We start from the raw sequence: 18,839 nt of genomic DNA on the forward strand, positions 1-18,839 counted from the left end.
AGGGAGGAAAGAAGGAAAAGGGAGGAAGGAAGGGAAGGGGGAAGGGAGGAAGGAAGGGAGGGGGGAAGGCAGGGAGGGAGGGGGGAAGGCAGGGAGGGAGGGGGGAAGGACCAACTCTGAGAAGTTTCCCCCTGACTGCTGGGCCCTGAAAAATAAATAGCAGAGACTCAGGTACACCCAAGAGTGTCTATAAACAATAACAAAAACTCCAAACCAAAAGCTAATTTACAATACTGAAGTTATAGGAAACAAGTACAAAAGGCCATTGGGTGGGGCCGGATGGAGCATGATCTGGTCCTTAAAGTATGAAGATTGCCTGGGAGGCCCAGCCTATGGAGACTGGCGGGAGAGGGGATGCTGGTGGCTGGAGATGGGGAGAACCTGGGCTGGGGTAGTTTTTAGTCATGGGGCTTCTGGACCCTCCCCTCTCCTCCAGCTAGCTCAGGCCTTTAAGAGGCAGGCCCAAGAAGGGAACCCCAGGAAGCCCTAGAAGCTTTCCAGCCCCTCCACCCCATGGACTCGGATCCCCTGCAGGAGGGGGAAGTCGAGCAGTGGCCCAAAGACACAGTCGTCCTCCTGGCTTGGGGCTGGGGTTACCAGGGTCCCCAGGGGGCTGGCCTGGAACCAGAGGTTCTCATAGGACTTGGGGCTGGGGGTGAGGCCCGCCAAGAGGGGCTGAGTGGAGTCGCAGCGGAGATAGTGCCCTGGCCCTGGGCTTGTGGGGCTGCCCAGCAGCTGCCCGTAGAGGACCTGATTGCTGGTGCCGGACTGGGATTGGGGCTGGGCGGAAGCTGCTCTTAGGTCCCCCTGGAGCACATAGGTCTGGACCAGAGTGGGGAGGCCACAGGTCTCTGAGCTGTTATGGGACTCCCAGGGCAGTGGCTTCTTCTCGTCCTCCTCCAGCACTGTGAGCTTGGTGATGGGTGGCATGCCCAGGCCAGGCAGCTGGAAGGCCTCCTGCACACAAGGATGTGGGGTGAGGGCACGGCTCCTTTCAGATGTCTGCCCCAGCCACCGTCCCTGTCTAGGTCCAGGCAGTTGTGGGGACATTCCTGCTGTTACTGCTGGAACACAAAGGGTTCCACTTGCAAAGCACTGGTATGTTCCTCACACATGCCTGACACATGCCATGCACCGTTTGGGCTCAGCATGGTCAGTTTTTCCATATCACAGGGAGGTGGCTGAGGCTTTGAGATGGACAGAGCTGGGATTCAAACTTGGGTCTGCTTCACGCCAAAGGGAGGGGGTGTTGCCGGAAGTGACAGGAAGGCCTGAGTACTTGGCTTCAGAAGGTGTCCCTTCACTGAGCCTGGGCTGACATCCCCACCTCATTTCCCGCTCCCTCCTGGATTCTCACCTCTTCCATGATAGTGGGCACCCAGGAGCCCAGGCTGCTGTGAGCTGGGTCTGGGACACTTGGCCAGAGGGGATTCTTCCTGCTGGAGAGGAGGGCAGGGGGAGGCTGGGTCAGACATACCCTCCAATCTTTCCATCCTTTGTCCCACCCATCCCACCTGAAGAGATGCAGCTGCCCTTAGTGCAGAGAGAAGAAGCTGGGGGCTGGGACTCTCAGACATGGGCCCTAAAGTTTGGGAAGGTTGGAAGGGACTTAGATGGGCCCACCTGGACCTGAGATTCCCTGTGGGTGGGGGAGGCAGGATCTCAGGTCTCTCAAAGGGACTCACCTGGGGCTGCAGCAGAGCCAGGCAGTTCCACAGAGGCAGGAGAGCAAGAGCAGGAGGCCGAACAGACCCAGGAGGATGTGTAGCTCGGATCCCTCTGCAGTGAGGGCAGGGCCAGAAGAAGTTAGAATGCATGTGGGGAAGGCTGGGTCTCCTCCCTCCGACCAGGGGATTCAAAGTCAGTCCCCATCTACTCTCAAAATCAGCATCCTTTGCGTGGGGTACCCTTCCAATAGCCATCTCTGCCCAGCCCTCGTCTCCCCTTACCTGGGATCAAGGTCATCAGGGTGAGGACTGTACCATTGGTGGCACCGGCCTGGCTGGCAGCCATGAGGTGAATGTGATACAGACTGGCGGGCTCCAGGCCATGGAGGACAAAGCCACGGGAAGAGGCATTCAGGATGGTGGCTGGGAGGGGTGTACGGTCAGCGTAGGCCTGGATGCTGAAGCTGCCTCCATGGCGGCTGAGCACCCCCTCCCGGGCCTTCTGGGGCTGTGGGGAACTGAGGATAGACTCACAGAACGACTGGTTTTGAGCATTGGTCCAGAAGATGGTGTAGTGGGTAAGGGGGCTCTTCCCCAGCTCAGGGGGCTCAGGCACCCACTCCAGCTGTGCCCAGGTCTTGCCAATGTGCTTTAGATGCAGCTCTGGGGCATGGCGGGGGGCTGTGGGAAGAGAGAGGTGCAGGGGCTGAAGGGAGTGGGGCAGAGCAAGAGCCCGATTGGACTTCTTGTAGCTTCTCAGGCACTGTGGGGTGGGTGAGAAAAGAGTCCAAGGGGACTCATGCCCAAGCCTCATTTTCCCAGGGATTTAATCCAGATTCCACCTACTGCTAATAAGTATCTAAGCCAGGATTTGAACCTGGCTCTGCTTGACTCTGGAGCCTCACTTTCTGATTTCTACCAGGCCTGATTTCATCTGATTTACTCTCTGATTTCTGCCACTCACTCTCTGAATTTATGCCAGGTCCTCTGTCCAATTTATTTTGCTTTTGTTTTTGAGACAGGGTCTCGCTCTGTCACCCAGGCTGGAGTACAGTGGTGCCATCTTGGCTCACTACAGCCTCGACCTCCTGGGCTCAAGCAATCCGATCCTCCCACCTCAGCCTCTCAAGTAGCTGGGGTTACAGGCACACACCACTGCACCCAGCTAATTTTTGGTTGATTGGCTGGTTTATTTATTTATTTTTCTGTAGAGACAAGGTTGCCCAGGCTGGTCTCAAACTCTTGAGCTCAGGGGATCTGCCTGCCCTGGCCTCTCAGAGTGTTAGGATTACAGGTGTGAGCCACTGCATCCGGCCCCTCTGTCCAATTTCTGTTACATATAACACCTTATTTTTGTCTGAGAAATGGATTGATTTTTGCCAGGTTTGCTCCTTGAATTGTGCCAACTCTCTACTCAATTTCTATCACAGCACCTGATTTCTGTCCAGCTGTAGGGATCCAGTGTTAAGCCAGGGGATTGGGAGAGATGCTCTCCAGGGCCGGAAGTATGGTAAGAAGGCAATGTTCCCTATACTGCTGATTGCTGGGGACCAGGCAGAGCCTTGGGAGAGAGAGGAGAGGATTCTGGAAAGGGGCCTGATGGTTGACGAACCCATTTCTTGGGAGTAGGCATAGACATGCTGGGAGGGTCCCATGGCGTCCTGGTACAAGGGAGTCACAGTGATCTCATAGAGCTGAAAGGGCCTGATGTTCTCTGTAGAAAGAAAATGAGGTAGGCATTCCTGTTAGGAGCTAACCTGTGCTAATGATCCGGAGCTAGCCTCAGACCTCTAGTCAGGGCTAACCTGGGCTCATGATTCAGGGTTAACCTCCGCCAATCTTCTTTAGATCATTTGATGAAAATTAGGGAAGAAAAGTAGAAGAGAGAGCTAGAAGGGTGGCAGGGTCAGGGCTATAGAAAAAGGATCAGGTTGGACTATAGGAGAACTTCCTGATTATGAGGATATGAAATGAGAACAGTGAAGGATCAAGAAAGGCTGGAGAATCCATGTCTCTTGGGCAGTTCAGGTTGCCCCATGCCTATTGTCAGACAAGCACTGCCTCCCTTTGTCCCTGGCCCTGCCCAACTTTCCAGGCCAGCCTTACCCTGCAGCAGAAACCCCGTGGCGCTCCCGTTCTGTTCCATCCTCCAGGTCTTGTTGCTATTGCTCGTGCTGGGGGGGCTCAGGCCCCACTCAATCACATAGCCCCGAGGCCATGGACTGGGGGGCTCCCAGCCCACCCAGAGGCTGTGAGGGTCTCGGGCCATGGCATGGAGTCTGGTCAGGGCTGGGCCTGGAGACGGTGGGAAATGGTGGAATGAAGGTGAAAAGAATGCAGGCCCTGGAGCCAGAAGCCTGGGTTCAAATCCTGGCTTTGCTACTTACAGGCTGGGTGACCTTTGGTAGGTCAACATCTGAGCCTCAGTTTCCTCATCTGTAAAGTGGAAATGATGATAAAAGTTCCTACCTCATAGGGTCTCAGTGCAGATTAAATGACTTGATGCACAAAACAAGCCCGGCATAGTGCCTGGCACAGAGTAGTTCTTGTTAGTGATAATAGCTAACACTCTATGGTTCTTGGTATGTATCAGGCGTAGTCCTTGATATATTTTATTTTAGTTTACTTTTTACTTTACCTTACTTTATTCTTTTCTATTTTATTTTATTTTTACGCGGAGACTTGCTCTGTCACCCAAGCTGAAGTGCAGTGGCGCCATCTTGGCTCATTGCAACCTCTGCCTCCCGGGTTCAAGTGATTCTCCTGCCTCAGCCTCCCAAGTAGCTGAGATTATAGGCAACCGCCACCATGCCTGGCTAATTTTTGTGTTTTTAGTAGAGATGGGGTTTCACTATGTTGGCCAGGCTGGTCTTGACCTCCTGACCTCAGGTGATCTGCCTGCCTCAGCCTCCCAAAGTGCTGGGATTACAGGCATGAGCCACTGTACTGGATTCCTTGATATATTTTAATTCACTGAGTCCTCTAATAGTTATACCCAGGAAGTACTACTCTTGTTCCCATTTTATTAATGAGAAAACTGAGAGAGGTTAAGAAACATCTAAGATCACACAGCTAGTAAGTGGGAATATTAGCTATGATTATTGTTATTGTGATTATTCGTCCCACCTGGCGAGGACCCATGTTTAGGGAAAGCAATGGGTGGTGGCAGCTGATCTCCTGAGAATGAGCAATGAACTCATAGACCATGTTCCAGGTGGAAAAGCTTGGGGCTTTCTCTCTTGGCTTTCTTGGCAGAATGGGCTGTGTGTGTGAGCTTAACCTGGTTCTGGCTAATGATAATAACAACAGCGGACACATGCAGAGCAGTTACTTTGTGCCAGGTACTTGTCTTAACTCATGTACACCCCACAGCACCCCTCAGTAGGCGCTGTTATCGTCGCCATCTGCTGGATGTGTAAACAGAGGCTGGGGACGGGATGTAACTTGCTCAGGTCACACTGTTAGCAAGTGATAGGACTAGATTTTTTTTTTTTTTTTTTTTTTTTTTGAGACGGAGTCTCCCTCTGTTGCCCAGGCTAGAGTGCAATGGTGCAATCTCAGCTTGTTGCAGCCTCCGCCTCCCAGGTTCAAGCAATTCTGCTGCCTCAGCCTCCCGAGTAGCTGGGATTACAGGTGCCTGCCACCATGCCTGGATAATTTTTGTATTTTTAGTAGAGATGGGGGTTTCACCATGTTGGCTAGGCTGGTCTTGAACTCCTGACCTCAGATGATCTGCCCACCTCGGCCTCCCAAAGTGCTGGGATTATAGGTGTGAGCCACCACCCCCGGCTAAGGGGACTAGATTTGAACCCAGGCAGTCTAGCCTTCGAATTGATGCGCTTGACCTCTGTGTTCTTCTGGCCCCCAGCCCCCTTTACCTCTGCTCTCTGAGAAGACCACTGGGGTGGGACAGGAGGTCCCGGCTGAGTTATAGGCCACAAGGGCCACCTCCTGGGCTTCTGAAGGCAGGGGGAAGGTGCAGCTGAGCTCTGTGGTGTTGCAGAGGGGCAGGATGGCCCCAGCCTGGCCTGAGGGTCTCCAAGAAACCACATAACCTTGGATCTGTCCGCTGTCTTCCTCCAGGGGCACTGGCTGTGGGGCACAGGAGGAAAAAGAGAAGGGGATGTGCAGTTCATCTTGAGTCGAGGAGAGCCTCTAGGTGGGGTGGATGGATCATACGAACGGAGCCTCCCCAGGCTGGGGCCAGGCTTCTCATCCCCCTCCCCTTTTCCCTCTGTCCCCTTGTGCTAGGTTCTAGGAAGGAGGGCAGGAAGAAACCAGAGGGCAGGAAGAAACAAGTCGGTGCACACAGCAGGCTCTTAACTATTCACTGAAGTACCCTGTGACCTGCGTTGTAGTCTCTCCAAAAGCTAACTCAGCTCCCTAGGCACATGCAAATTGCATGCAAATCACATATAAATGCATCCACGCCTCCCAGACCTGTTGCAGTCCTAAGCCTCGGTTTGCAGGGGCCTGTTTGGATTGGAGGAGGTGTCGAGGTGGAGGGATGGCCTTCAGAGGGAGTCACCTTCCAGAACAGCTGCACTGTCCGGGGGTCCAGCTGCCTCTGCCGCCACCATGTGTTCAGTCTGACAGCGGGGGCTGTGGATGGAACAAGAAGAGGGGGTGCCAGTTGGGGAAGGCCGTGGAACCTGGACTGGATACTAATGGCTGCTGCCAGCCTCTCATCACCTCCTTACCCCGTTCAGTAGTTCTCAGCTCCAGGCTGGGACTCCAGTTGCTCCAGTGGCCAGGCAGAGGCCAGCGGATGCAGCGTATCTGCAGGGTGTAGGCCGTGGCTGGGAGGAGCCCACAGAGCTCATACCGAAGGGCCTCCAACGGCAGGGGGCCCACCTGGTTGGGGGTGGACATGACCCTGAGCCTTGGATCGCTGGGTCATTCTAGGGCCAGCTCAAGCCCAACTTACCCTACCCCCTGCCCCCACCACCTCAGGCTCTCCAGGTTGCCCTCTGCCTCACCAGTGCCCAGCTGGCTTCTCCACTCTGTGGCTTATGGCGCAGCTCACACTTCTGATTTATGTGCAGGGCTGGCTGCCATGGCTCCCAGCACAACTGTAGGCAGCCTGCCTGGGGAGGGGCCGCTTCAGGGCTGGGGTCCATGGTCCGCAGCATGGGGGGCTCCAGTTTCACTGCAAGGAGTGGGACTGTCAGAAAGTCTCCCTGCCCCACCCTAGAGGGCTCTGCTTTAGCTCCCTGTTGTCTCCCTGTCTGCGGTTCACCATCTGTCCACGTTGCTAATGGCCGGTTTCTGTGGTTCCTCTTTCTGTGTCTTTGTTTCTCTCTAGGTGTCTGTTATCTGCTCTTGCCCCAGGGCCTTTGCACTGATTGTTACTTCTGCTTGAAATGTTTTCCCTCCAGATATCCAGGGCTTGCTCCCTCATTTCCTTCAAGGATCTGCTCAATTGTCACCCTCTTAGTGAGGCCTTTATTGACAAACCTATTGAAATAGCCAGTGCTCCCCTTCCCCTCTCTCTCTATGCCCTTCCCCTCCTTTAATTTCTCCTTTTTGCTTATTGCCATCTGAAATTCTATCTTATTTTTTCCCCCACTGGAATCTAACATTCTGAGGGCAGGATTTTTGATGCTTTGTATCCCCAGTACCTAGGGCAGTGCCTAACACGTAGTGGGTGCTTTAGCTGAAAGCATGACTGAATGTGCCTCCTTGCCTCTGTGTCTCTTCCTGTCTCTGGGTCTGTGTCACCATTTCTCTGTCTCCAGCTGCACCTCTCTTTGTCTCCGTCCCTCTCCTCTGCCTCTGTCTCTAGGTCTTCCAGTGTCTTCTTGTCTGTTGCTGGTTCTGTGTTTCCCTCTCCCTTCCTCTCAGTGTCTGCCCATTTTGGGGACCCCCTCCCTCCCCTGCATCACCCACCGACGTCCATGGGCTCAAGGCACAGTTGTGGGGACATGCTGGTCCCCAGCGCATTCTCCGCCTGCACCCAGATGCCCATATTCTGGTACAACAGCAGGTGTCTGCGTGGGATGGAGCAGTGGCTCTGCCCGTCTTCGGGCACGCAGTCCATGATGGAATCCCCTTGGGTCTGACAGTTGCCCCGGCTCCTGCCAATAGTCCAGGCTTGGGTGCCAAGCAGAGGAAGAAAGCGAGGCTCCCTTCTCCCTCCCAGAGGCATGCCCAACATCCTACCCATGCCCTACCCCAGAATCCAAAGGGAGGGGACCAGGGTGGGGGCCCCTCCTCACTTGAAGCTCTTCAGAGTGAAGCTGGTGGGTAGGTGGGTCTCAGGTCCTGGCTCCCACTGGCAGATGAGGCTGCTGGTTGTGAGGTTCATGAGGCAGGAGAGGTTGCGGGGTACAGCTGGAGGGTCTGCATGTGGGTGGGAAGAGTGTGAGGACTTTGGGTGGGACCACTGAGAAAGCGCCCTCTGGGACTAGCTAGCCGTGTTGCCTTGCCCTGGCTTGGTTCCTCTGTTGTCACCTTGTCTGCCCCCCGTCTCCAGGCAGAGTGGCTCTGGAAGGGCAGCCCTGGGGGAAGCTAAGTTGCAGGCATGCACAGGGGCAAGCCTCACAGACCCCCAGCAGCCCAGTGGTGGCCCACTTCCAAGTCCCCCAACTCCAGACCCTTTGTCAGTGACAGTGTAGTGTTTGGGTTTTCATCCTGGTCCTGCCATTCATTAGCCCTGTGATCTTGAAGTTATTTAACTGCTCTGTGCCTCAGCATCCTCATCTGTAAAATGGGGATAATGGTAAAATCCCACCCCCTAGCGTTATCATGAGGGCTAAATGACTCACTCTACATGAAGTGCTCAGAACAGTGCCTGACATACAGGAAATGCTACATAAGTTTTAGCAGTGGCCATTACTGATGCTTTTTTTTTTTTTTTTTTTTTTTTTTTTGAGACAGAATCTCACTCTGTGGCCCAGGCTGGAGTGCAGTGGCACGATCTTGGCTCGCTTGGCTAATTTTTGTATTTTTAATAGAGACGGGGTTTCTACACGTTGGCCTGGCTGGTCTCAAACTCCTGACCTCAAATGATCCACCCACCACAGGCTCCCAAAGTGCTGGGATTACAGGTGTGAGCCACTGTGCCCGGCCCGTTACTGATTCTCAAACAAGAACCTTGGTCTTTGTTTTTTCCTTATGCCTCAACTTGGCACAAACTCCATCTTGCTCAGTTTGAAAGGAAGTTTGAAACTGGGGTGGGGGAGAAGCCCGGGACAAGCCCAGCTGGTAGAGAATGTTCTCCCTGGAGACACCCTCTGATGGCTGAGGACTTGCGCTATGTAGAGTAGTGGTCACCACACTGGCTTTAAAGCCACACTGCCTCCATCCTTATTAATGTGTGACAAGGGCAAGTCATGTACCTTCCCTGACCCTCAGTTTCCTCATCTGCAAAGTGAGGCTACACAGTAGTACCAACTTGTACTACTGTTACCTGATACCATGCCCATAAAGTGCTTATTAGATAAGAGCTCAATAGGTAGTATTCTTTTGTTTTTTGAGACCAATTTTCGCTTTTGTTGCCCAGGCTGGAGTGCAGTGGCGTGATCTCGGCTCATTGCAACCTCCGCTTTCTGGGTTCGAGCAATTCTCCTGCCTCAGCCTCCCGAGTAGCTGGGATTACAGGCGCCCGCCACCACGCCCAGCTAATTTTTTGTATTTTTAGTGGAGACAGGGTTTCGCCATGTTGGCCAGGCTGGTCACGAACTCCTGACCTCAGGTGATCCGCCCGCCTTGGCCTTCCAAAGTGCTGGAATTACAGGCGTGAGCCACCGCGCCCGGCCGGTAATATTCTTATTAGTATTGGCAGGAGGGTGTTGGAGGCAGAGTAGTTGGATGGCTGGAGGGACTTACAGCCTGCGCGCAGCTCAACCTGGTCCAGGATCTGCAGGCTGTTGCCCCAGTTCAGGCAGCAGGAGAGAAAGGCCCGAGTGTGGTTAAGGTGGGGCAGGGTGATGGTAGATTGCTGGCTCCCATCAGACAGACGCTGCTGCCTGCCCCCGGGCTGAAGCTCTGCTCCCAGTCTCCACAGAATCTGTGGCTCCAGGTCCAGATGGCTGCAGTTCTGCTTGATGATGCAGGAGGCTGTGATGGGATCCCCCAGGTGGACGATGGGGGCTGAGACACTGATGTGCCCGCACTCCTCCAGACCTGGGGTGGAAGAGAATGGGCCAGGAACGACTCCTCTGCCTAGCAGAGCTGGGCTATAATCTAGGCCTTTGTACTCCTAGACTCAGGGCCCTCACCTTCCTTTCTCACCCTTCAAGACATGGGGGCTGGAAATAGAAGGATGTGAACGGAGACTTCGAGAGGCTACGGAGGTAAGACAGAGATAGTGATGTGCCGCTAACTGTTTATCAGCCAGCTTGGCAGAGAAAAGCAGACCCTGGTTTGTAGCGTGTGCCTTTCCGTGGTGTAAATATTCTCACCGTAGCTGATTTCAGCCTACTGAAGTGACATCGTTGATCGGGGAGTTGGGAAGAGATGTTCCCAATTAGTGTTGGCAAGCCAGCACCAGCACACCACCAGATGGAGACTGTTAACTCCCCAATACCCTCCCCAAGGATGGTGCAAGCAGTGATTAGAGTGATAAGAACCCATAACCACAGCAATCTTTTCACAATTGAAATCTGATTCTGCTACCCCATCTCCATCGCAGCACTTCAATGGCACATTATTGCTCTGAAAGGCAGTATGGTGTGATGGATGAGTGTGGATGTTGGGACTAGACTGCCTCGGTTTAAATTCTGGTTCTATTGCTTATTAATTACATGATCCTGGTATATTTCTGAGATTTTCTGTGCCTCAGTTTTCTCGTCTGTAAAATGGGGATAAAAATCGTTCCTACCTTAGTGTTGCTGGAAGGATTACATGCGATAACATATGGAAGGCATTTAGAGCAGTGTCTGGCATGTGAGTATGTGCTGCCATCATTAGGATAGACTCAAATCCTTGACATAGCTCTTGTGGCCTGGCCCCTGCCTGACCCTCTCAGTTCCAGCTTATACCGGTTTCTCAGCTCCAGCCATTCTGGCTCATTCTTGCTATTCTTTGAAAACTCCATAATCTTTCTAATCTCTGGATCTTTGCACCTGCTGTTTTTTTTTTTTTTTTTTTTTTTTTTTGTTGTTTTGTTTTGGTTTTCTTTTTCTTTTTTTTCTTCAAGGTCTTGCTCTGTCACTCAGGCTGGAGTGAAGTGGCAAGATCATGGCTCACTGCACCCTTGACCTCCTAGGCTCAAGTGATTCTCCCACCTCAGCCTCCTGAGTAGCTGGGACTACAGGTTCATGCCAGCATACCTTGCTAATTTTTTGATTTTGTGTGTGTGTGTGTAGAGATGAGGTTTCACTATGTTGGCCAGGCTAATCTTGAACTCCTGGGCTTAAGCAGGCCTCCTGCCTCAGCCTCCCAAAGTGCTGGGACTACAGATGTGAGCCTCTGTGCCCAGCCTGCTGTTCTTTTTGGAGGGACTCTTCTTTCTCTCTCCCACCCCTGTTTCACCTGGTTAACGCTTAGGCATCTTGAAGAAACCAGGCCAGGCACTAACGAACTGGAGGAGGCCAAGGTCCCTATGCTTCCTCAAAGCTCTTTTTATCCTTCATAATTATAGAGTCTTATGATTATTTACTTCTCTGTCACTCCAGCTAGACTATAAATTCGGTGAGGCCAGCACACCTTGGCTGTTTGCTTATTACTGTATTCCCAGTGCCTAGTACAGAGTAGGACCTTGGTGAATATTTATTATCTTGAGATGGAGTTTTGCTCTGTCACCCAGGCTGGAGTTCAGTGGCGCAATCTCAGCTCACTGCAACCTCTGCCTCCCGGGTTCAAGCGATTCTCCTGCCTCAGCTTCCCGAGTAGCTGGGGCTACAGCCACGCACCACCATGCCTGGCTAATTTTTTTTTTTTGTATTTTTAGTAGAGACGGGGTTTCACCATGCTGGCCAGGCTGGTCTCGATCTCATGACCTCGTGATCCACCCGCCTCAGCCTCCCAACGTGCTGGAATTACAGGCGTGAGCCACCGCACCCGGTCGATGAATATTTTTTTGATAAATAAACGAACAAATAAACATACACTTTGCCTGCAATGCTTTCTGTCCTCTCTCAGGTTTTCTTAGGCCCGTTTTACTGATGGGGATGCGAAGACCCTAAGAGGAGAAGCAGTTTGCCCAGGGTCACAGAGCAAGTTCATGATTCTCGCAAAGGGCTTCTACTGCTTCACAGACTCAGGATTTCAGGCTGGAAGGAACTTTACCAGGTCGTTTGCTTCAAAACTCTACCTGATGCTCTGCCCTCTACAGCAGAGCTTGAGTGGCCTAGTTTTGTATGGCCTAACAACTAAGAATGTTCCTTACATTTTTAAAGAGTTAAAAACAAACAAAACAAAAACCAAATAAAAACATGCAAAAGGCCTGGGTGCCGTGGCTTACGCCTGTAATCCCAGCACTTTGGGAGGCCGAGGTGGGCGGATCACCTGAGGTCAGGAGTTTGAGACCAGCCCGGCCAACATGGTGAAACCCTGTCTCTACTAAAAATACAAAAATAAGCCGGGCCTGGTGGCAGGTGCCTGTAATCCCAGCTATTCGGGAGGCTGAGGCAGGAGAATCGCTTGAACCCGGCAGGCAGAGGTTGCAGTGAGCCGAGATTGCGCTACTGTACTTCAGCCTGGGCAACAGAGTGAGACTCCATCTCAAAAAAACAAACAAAAAAAACCCTGAAAAAACAAAAACATGCAATAGGCAGGGCATGGCGGCTCATGCTTATAATCCCCATACTTTGGGAGGTCAGGGCAGGTGGATTACTGGAACCCAGGAGTTCGAGACCAGCATGGCAAAACTACATCTCTACAAAAAATACAAAAAAAATTAGCTGGGTGGTGGCATGCCCTGTACTACCTTGGAGGCTGAGGCAGGAGAATCACTTGAGCCCAGGAGGTTGAGGCTGCAGTGAGCTGTGATTGTGCCACTGCACTCCAGCCTAGGCAACAGAGGCAGACCCTGTCTCAAAAACAAACAAACAAACAAGGAACAGAGACAGTATGTGGCCTGCAAAGCCTAAACATTACTGTCAGACAAAGTTTGCCAACCCCTGCTGCACAGCATCTTTGTCAATCCTGGCTTCAGCTTGCATACCCCTGGGGATGAGAAGTTCTCTACCTCTCAAGACAGAGTTTCCATAGTTGGTAACTAAGCTCTGCCTGGGCTTCTTTATTTCAAGATGAAACCTGTCCCCTTGTAGCTTCCGTCCTGATCCCTTTGCTGCCCACCAAGGCTACATAGGACCCATGGGTTCCTTCTGACCGCTTGGTAGAGATTTGTGGACAAGATCTGCTCCCCACTGGCCTTTTCCAGGATGACCAGCCCGGGTCATCTCACCATTCCTCTTGGGTGGTGGTTTGCCTGTGGAAGTCTGTGGGTGGGATGCCAGCTACCCCATATCTGTGGCTCAGTCTTGAGTCTTTTGGGATTCTCTGGGAATCCCAGTAGCCATGTGGCAGTGCAAGAAAATTCCCAATATCTCTCCTTGTAACTTCCCCTCCCCACTGCGCCCTCATCCTTGGCCATACTCACTTCCGGGGAGCAGCAGGATGATCAGGGCAGCCCAAGTCAGGCTGCAGGTTCTCAGCCTTGCCATAGTGCCAACTTGATGTTCACCTGGAGGCAGGAGGTTTGTTTAAGACCATGGGCTTTGGAGTCAGAGCTGATCTTAATCCTTGTCTGTCACTGTGCAGCTTTGACTAGGTTGCTTGACTTCTCTGAGCCTTAGTTTCTTTGCAAAATGGAAGTAACAGCAGCCTATACTTCATGGGACTTTGGGAGGAAGACACAAAATGATGCAAGTCAAGGGCTTTGCACTGCGCCTGGAACATAAGAAATGACAGTGACAGCCACTGTTACTATACTTGCCTTCCAGGAAAGAGCAGGGAAAGGAGCAGTGAGGAACAGCATTCTTCACCCTTCCCAGCTATCTAAGCCGGGCTCCCCTCAGCAGAACCTGAGATGAGGAATTGCATGCTGGTGGTTTATTTTGAGAAGATCCTAGCAGCAGATAAGGAGAGGATGAAGTGGGGAGAATGAAACAGGGACAGAGAGAAAGCCAACACAAGGTTACATCATATGTTGGTCACCTCTATGGGCAACTGGGGCTCTATCCTGCTGGAACCTTCCCAAGAGCCATGTAGAACACTTCTCAGAGCTGTCCACCGGAGGGTCAATTTATCCCTTGGATGGGAGGGAAGATGGGAAGATTTACCCACTGACCCCTGCCCCCCATTGGTCAAGGGATGCCTCTTGGGGTGTTCACTCCCTGGCACATCCAGGTTGGGCATGCATGAGTACTAGGCAGGTTCTCCTGGGGAAGCCATGCCAGTGTTGTCAGGCACACTCCCTGGATGAAAGGGAGAGCTCTATGGAGCAGCTGAGGCAAGGGGCTGTCAGGTTACACCTGCAGGAAGCTGGCTGCCTCAGCCATGTGGGCTGAGAGAATATCAAGTGAGGCACCCGAGGGGTCCAGTATGCCCCCACTTCTGGGCACAGACCTCTGGTGGCCTTCTGGGGTCAGGCATCATATGGTCGCGGCCATAGCACCTGGATGGAGGGTGCCTTGGCTCCAGTCTTAGGAAGTATGCAGAGGTTTCTACCACTTGGGTGGGTATCCAGCCTCATGTTCACCCTGCTCCCATTGGGGTCTTGGGGCCAACACCTGATCCTCCAGCACAAGTTGGTGCTCTTGGTGGCAGATCAGTGGGAATTGTTGGTCAGCTTGCATGTACATATCTGGACACATACATGCAGGTGGTGTCCCAGCAGGTCCCTCGTGCTCAGCAGGGAGAAAGGTAGGAGAATCCTTTTTTCTCCCTCCCAGAGAGAGGTGTGGATAAGAACTGCCCAGATAACCAAGGCTGTTCTTGCTCTCAGGGGCCTTACCCAAACCCCCAGTCTATTCGTGTATAGTGCAGTATCAGAATACCTAGTGACTGCTAGCCTGTAAGTCTCCTTTGTGCAAATCAGAAAGAAAACACCCCATCCTCGGGATGGATGCAGCACCACACTAGGACCTGGCAACTAGGGAACAGCCTGGATTTCGGCTCTAGTTACTCCTCAGTTTTGTGCAGTGCGAAACCTGCACAGCTATCCCGAGCATCTGTCTACCCATTGGTGGTTGGTAACCTTCTTACTACAGCATACCAGTTTGATTATCCATCCCCCCCAACACTGGTCGGGGAAGATTTAGCCTCCAAGGCCCAGATTTTGGGACACTGGTTTTCATCTCTATGTGCTTTTGATCATATCCCAGCCCTGTTGCCCTAGCCAGGGTCAGCTTCAGGCCTAGCCTGGGCCCCGTGCAGTACCACCATATCCACCCCCACTGGCTCCTGTCCAGAGTAGACAACCTAACCCCAAGAGGCCCCGGCATCCTCCCCCTGCTTGGCCTCAGTCCCTGGTCCTCCACTGCAGCCCTAGACATCCCCCAGCCTGGTTGAGCGGGCCTAGGGCCTGTTCAGTCTCACTCTTTGGGGGGCCGATATACAGAGAGCTTTGGAGCCCAGCTCAGACTCAGGTCACCTGACTTGATCTCCAGCTCTGCCACTTACCAGCTGCTTTGTGACCTTGGACAAGTTACTTCACCTTTCCGAGCCAAGCCTCAGTTTCCCCATCTGTGGAAAAGAAAGAACATTAGCACTCACTCCTCAGGGTTGTTGTGAGGATGAAATGAGATGATTATGGTAAAGGCACTTAGCACTGTGCCTGGCATGGAGTTGGCACTCAGCAACCGTAGGTTCTTTTCACGAGCCGTAAAACGAGTCAGCAGCTCATGGAATCCAGCACAGTTCAGTTCTCGCCTCACCCCTGCCTTCCTCACAGCCTGCGTGGTCACACCTCCCAGGACTGCCACCTTGCTTTTGTCTGTGCCACACTGCACAGTTCCAAAGCCCCATTTCTGGATCCCTTCTTCCTAGCTCCCTGGCCCCCTGGCCCTCCCATCACTGGCCATCTCCTCTGGGCCCTGCAAGTGCTCGCTCCCGCGGCTCAGCACACCTTAATGCCTCCTGGGCTGGCTGCTCTCACATCCCCTCCTTCTGTTTCTCCCTCATCACACTCAACCCTCTCCCCTCACACTCTCTTCCCCAGTTCACACCCCTGGCCCCCTTGCTGTTTCTACTCTCACCGTGGGAAGGGTGGGGAGGGAGGAGGGGGCTGGGAATAAACAGAGGGGAGAGGCCCTTCCAGATGTGCTGCAGATAGAGAAAAAGAGAGAGAGAGATACAAAGAGTGGCAGAGTGAGGAGGTGACTGAAATCCGCACAGACCAAAATGACAGAGACCCACCAAGAGGACGACTGAGGCCAGAGAGGTGTCGAGAGACACAGAAAAAGGGCCCGATGTACACTGACCCAGAGAGTGGGGGGCACTCGGAGGCCCGGAGCCCAGGAGGCGGTCTGTTACCAAGAGTTTAAGATTCAAGAGATAGCAGGAAATATGCGAGACAGAGAAACTCAGAGAAATAACAAGCCAGGGAGAAGCTGAGGAGGAAAGATGGAAACAGAGAGTGAAATAGAGACCCAGACGGGGAGGGGTTGCGCGGCTGGAACTCAGACACACACGTCCTGAGAGGCAGAGGCATGGGGAGGGGAGAATGATTATGTCTGTCCCCAGCCCAGCTCAGTGTCCCCAAGGAGCTACTTGGCTGTGAGTGACTTCCCTGGTGCAATACCCCCCAAAGTAGGGGCATCCTGTGAAAAGAGACTCACTGTCCAGGGCTGGGGTTCCAAAGGACGAATCCTTGGCCCCAGGCCTAGGACCCCGGACATGAACACTTGGCAGAGCTGCGGGGAGTGGCCCCAGGATTCCAGCTCTCCATCAAGCCCAAGGCTCAGCCCCTCTGTAGGGATCCCCTACTCACGTTGGAGCCTCTGGCCCGGACCCTGCTTGATCTCCTTGGTCTCTCTTCTCCTCGTCAAAAGAAGTTCCTGAAACCAGCTGCAGTCCAGCTTCTCTCCCCGAGCTCTGTCGTTAATGGCTCGGCCTCTGACAGGCCCGGGGGCTGGGGATTGCAACACCTTCCGAGCCTCCCTCCTACCCTCCCTTGCGCCTTCGAGGGCACAGGCAGCCCCTTCCTCCCAGGAAGGAGCCTGTGAGGGAAGCTGGTGAGGCCCGGGCAGCCTTCCTGCCTTGGGGGTCTTAAAGGGCTGGGGAATGTGGCAACGATGTCCCCCTCCCCTGCCTCCGGATTTCCTGAGCTCGAAGCTTTGAGGCTGGGCAGGGCCCAGGCTCCCACCTGGCTGGGTTCCATCCCTATGCCCCCCAGCCTGGGGGAGCATCACTTGGAGGCAGACCCTGCCTGGAAGGCTCACCCGGCCCCAAGCCTCTTTTCAGCTCTAGCCTTGGGGCCCACGTCTTCACAGTAGTCAGAAGGGTGTGTTCCAGGTTCCAGGGAATTTTATAACCCAATACTCACTGCTCTCCTCTTCATTACGTATTCTGCACATTGCCCATAGACCAGGCAGATGGAGAAACAGGTATTCTGGGGGCAAGACAGGAGGATGTCTTGGTGAGGCACGGGGTCCTCATATGTTCACTAAAAATTAGTAATGTTTACCCACAATGGTTCTGCAACACTGAATATTTTGTAATTGAGTGAAATAGACTACATTTTATGTCTTTTATTGGTCTGTATTCATGATTCCTCTGCAACTACAAACAATTTTCCTTGCATTTTCTGAGAAAGGTTCAAACTGCTCATAGTTTATTGGATTCATAACCCAAAAAAGATTAGGTACCAACAGACCAGCAGATTGTCCTTAACATATAATCATTTTTAGGCGTCTGGGTCTGGTGTGATGCTGCAGACCAGGGCTGCAGTTCTAGTTCCAGGTCAAATGACCTGACTGCCCGCTGTAACCCTCCCAAGATACCCCACAGGCTCTGCTCACTCAGTGAGTCCCGTGGACTGTCTTCTTTCAAAATAGAACCAGAATCCTGGGTATTCACTGTAAAGTTCAAGTTGGCTCTACGTTCAAATATTTTTATGATAATATATTGGAAAATACAAATATAACTGAAGCCAATACTAGCTAGCTCCCAGCTACCCTCATCTCTTGCCTAGATCATCGCAATAGCCCCCTCCCTGCTCTCCTGCTTCCATTTCATCGTCGTTCCCTCACCTGTCTGTAGTTCCTTCAGCAGCCAGTGCGATATCAATCAAACAGAAGTCTGATCAGGCCATCCTCGTCCCAACTTTTCCAATGGCTCCTGTCTCATTCAGAGTCAAAGTCAAAGCCCTTTCAATGGTCTACAAGGCCCTCCACAACCTGGTATCCCCATTACCTCCTGGATCCCTCTCCTGTTATTCTCCCCTTTGCTGCCTTGCTCCAGCTACCCTGTGTTCTTTGCTTCTTGAACTTGTTATGCTATCTCTTGCCTCCGGGCCTTTGCCTTTGCTGTTTCATTTGCCTGGACTGTTTCCCCTGCAAATAGCTACATGGGTTGGTCCCTCCCCTTCAGGTCTTTGCTTAAATGTCCCTTTCTCATTGAGGCCTTCTCTGGGCACCCTTTTCAAAATTTGCAAGCCCCTTCCCTCCCACTCACTATCTCTGTCTCCCCCGTATCCCTTTTCACCATCTGATATTGGCTGTCTCAATCCCCACTAGACTGAAAGTTCCATAAGAGCAACATTTTTTATCTGTTTTGTTCAAAACTTTATCTCCAGTGTCTAGAACACTGCTTGCCACACAGTAAGGCCTCCATGCGTGTTTGTTGAATGAATGATCAACTGGATGAATCTTCCCCCACTTCACCAAATCTGTCTCTAATCCCCACGTACCTTGTCATGGTGAATTAACCACCATCCCCTCCTCTCCCTAGTCATGCAGCTCAGGGACTCAGGAGTCATTCCTTACAACCCCTTCTCCACTTTCCCATGTCTAGTCAGTTCTTTTTTTTTTTTTTTGAGACGGAGTCTCGCTTTGTCACCTAGGCTGGAATGTAGTGGCACGATTTTGGCTCACTGCAACCTCTGCCTCCCAGGTTCAAGTGATTCTTATGCCTCAGCCTCCCAAGTAGCTGGAATTACAAGTGCCTGCCACCATGCCTGGCTAATTTTTATAGTTTTAGTAGAGATGGGGTTTCGCCATGTTGGCCAGGCTGGTCTTGAACTCCTGACCTCAAGTCATCTGCCCACTTCAGTCTCCCAAA

General features: G+C 52.6%; 2 protein-coding genes across 7 annotated transcripts in view; both read right to left on the reverse strand.

Moving 5' to 3' along the window:
• The window catches only part of MRPS15 (mitochondrial ribosomal protein S15), a 602,556-nt gene that overhangs the window by 11,694 nt on the left and 572,023 nt on the right, over positions 1-18,839 (reverse strand). The window lies entirely within an intron of this gene.
• On the reverse strand, positions 173-17,887 carry CSF3R (colony stimulating factor 3 receptor). Of its 5 annotated transcripts, none has more exons than XM_050798162.1 (19): positions 17,810-17,887; positions 16,549-17,169; positions 15,240-15,302; positions 13,773-13,866; positions 13,216-13,299; positions 9,498-9,794; positions 7,886-8,009; positions 7,557-7,744; positions 6,647-6,816; positions 6,368-6,521; positions 6,196-6,269; positions 5,546-5,759; positions 3,774-3,962; positions 3,280-3,381; positions 2,202-2,348; positions 1,950-2,090; positions 1,686-1,779; positions 1,358-1,439; positions 173-957 (listed from the first exon to the last, which is right to left on the reverse strand). In XM_050798162.1, exons 5-19 carry the CDS (start codon positions 13,277-13,279, stop codon positions 487-489), a joined length of 2,511 nt encoding a protein of 836 aa, XP_050654119.1. In that variant the 5' UTR covers positions 13,280-13,299; positions 13,773-13,866; positions 15,240-15,302; positions 16,549-17,169; positions 17,810-17,887; the 3' UTR covers positions 173-486. The 5 variants fall into 5 exon arrangements, with proteins under 5 accessions (XP_050654119.1, XP_050654127.1, XP_050654117.1 ...); XM_050798170.1 differs by having other exon boundaries at positions 1,358-1,436; positions 13,216-13,505; XM_050798160.1 differs by having other exon boundaries at positions 13,216-13,505.

Source organism: Macaca thibetana, chromosome 1, assembly GCF_024542745.1.
Source record: "Macaca thibetana thibetana isolate TM-01 chromosome 1, ASM2454274v1, whole genome shotgun sequence".
Classification (NCBI taxonomy): Eukaryota; Metazoa; Chordata; class Mammalia; order Primates; family Cercopithecidae; genus Macaca; species Macaca thibetana.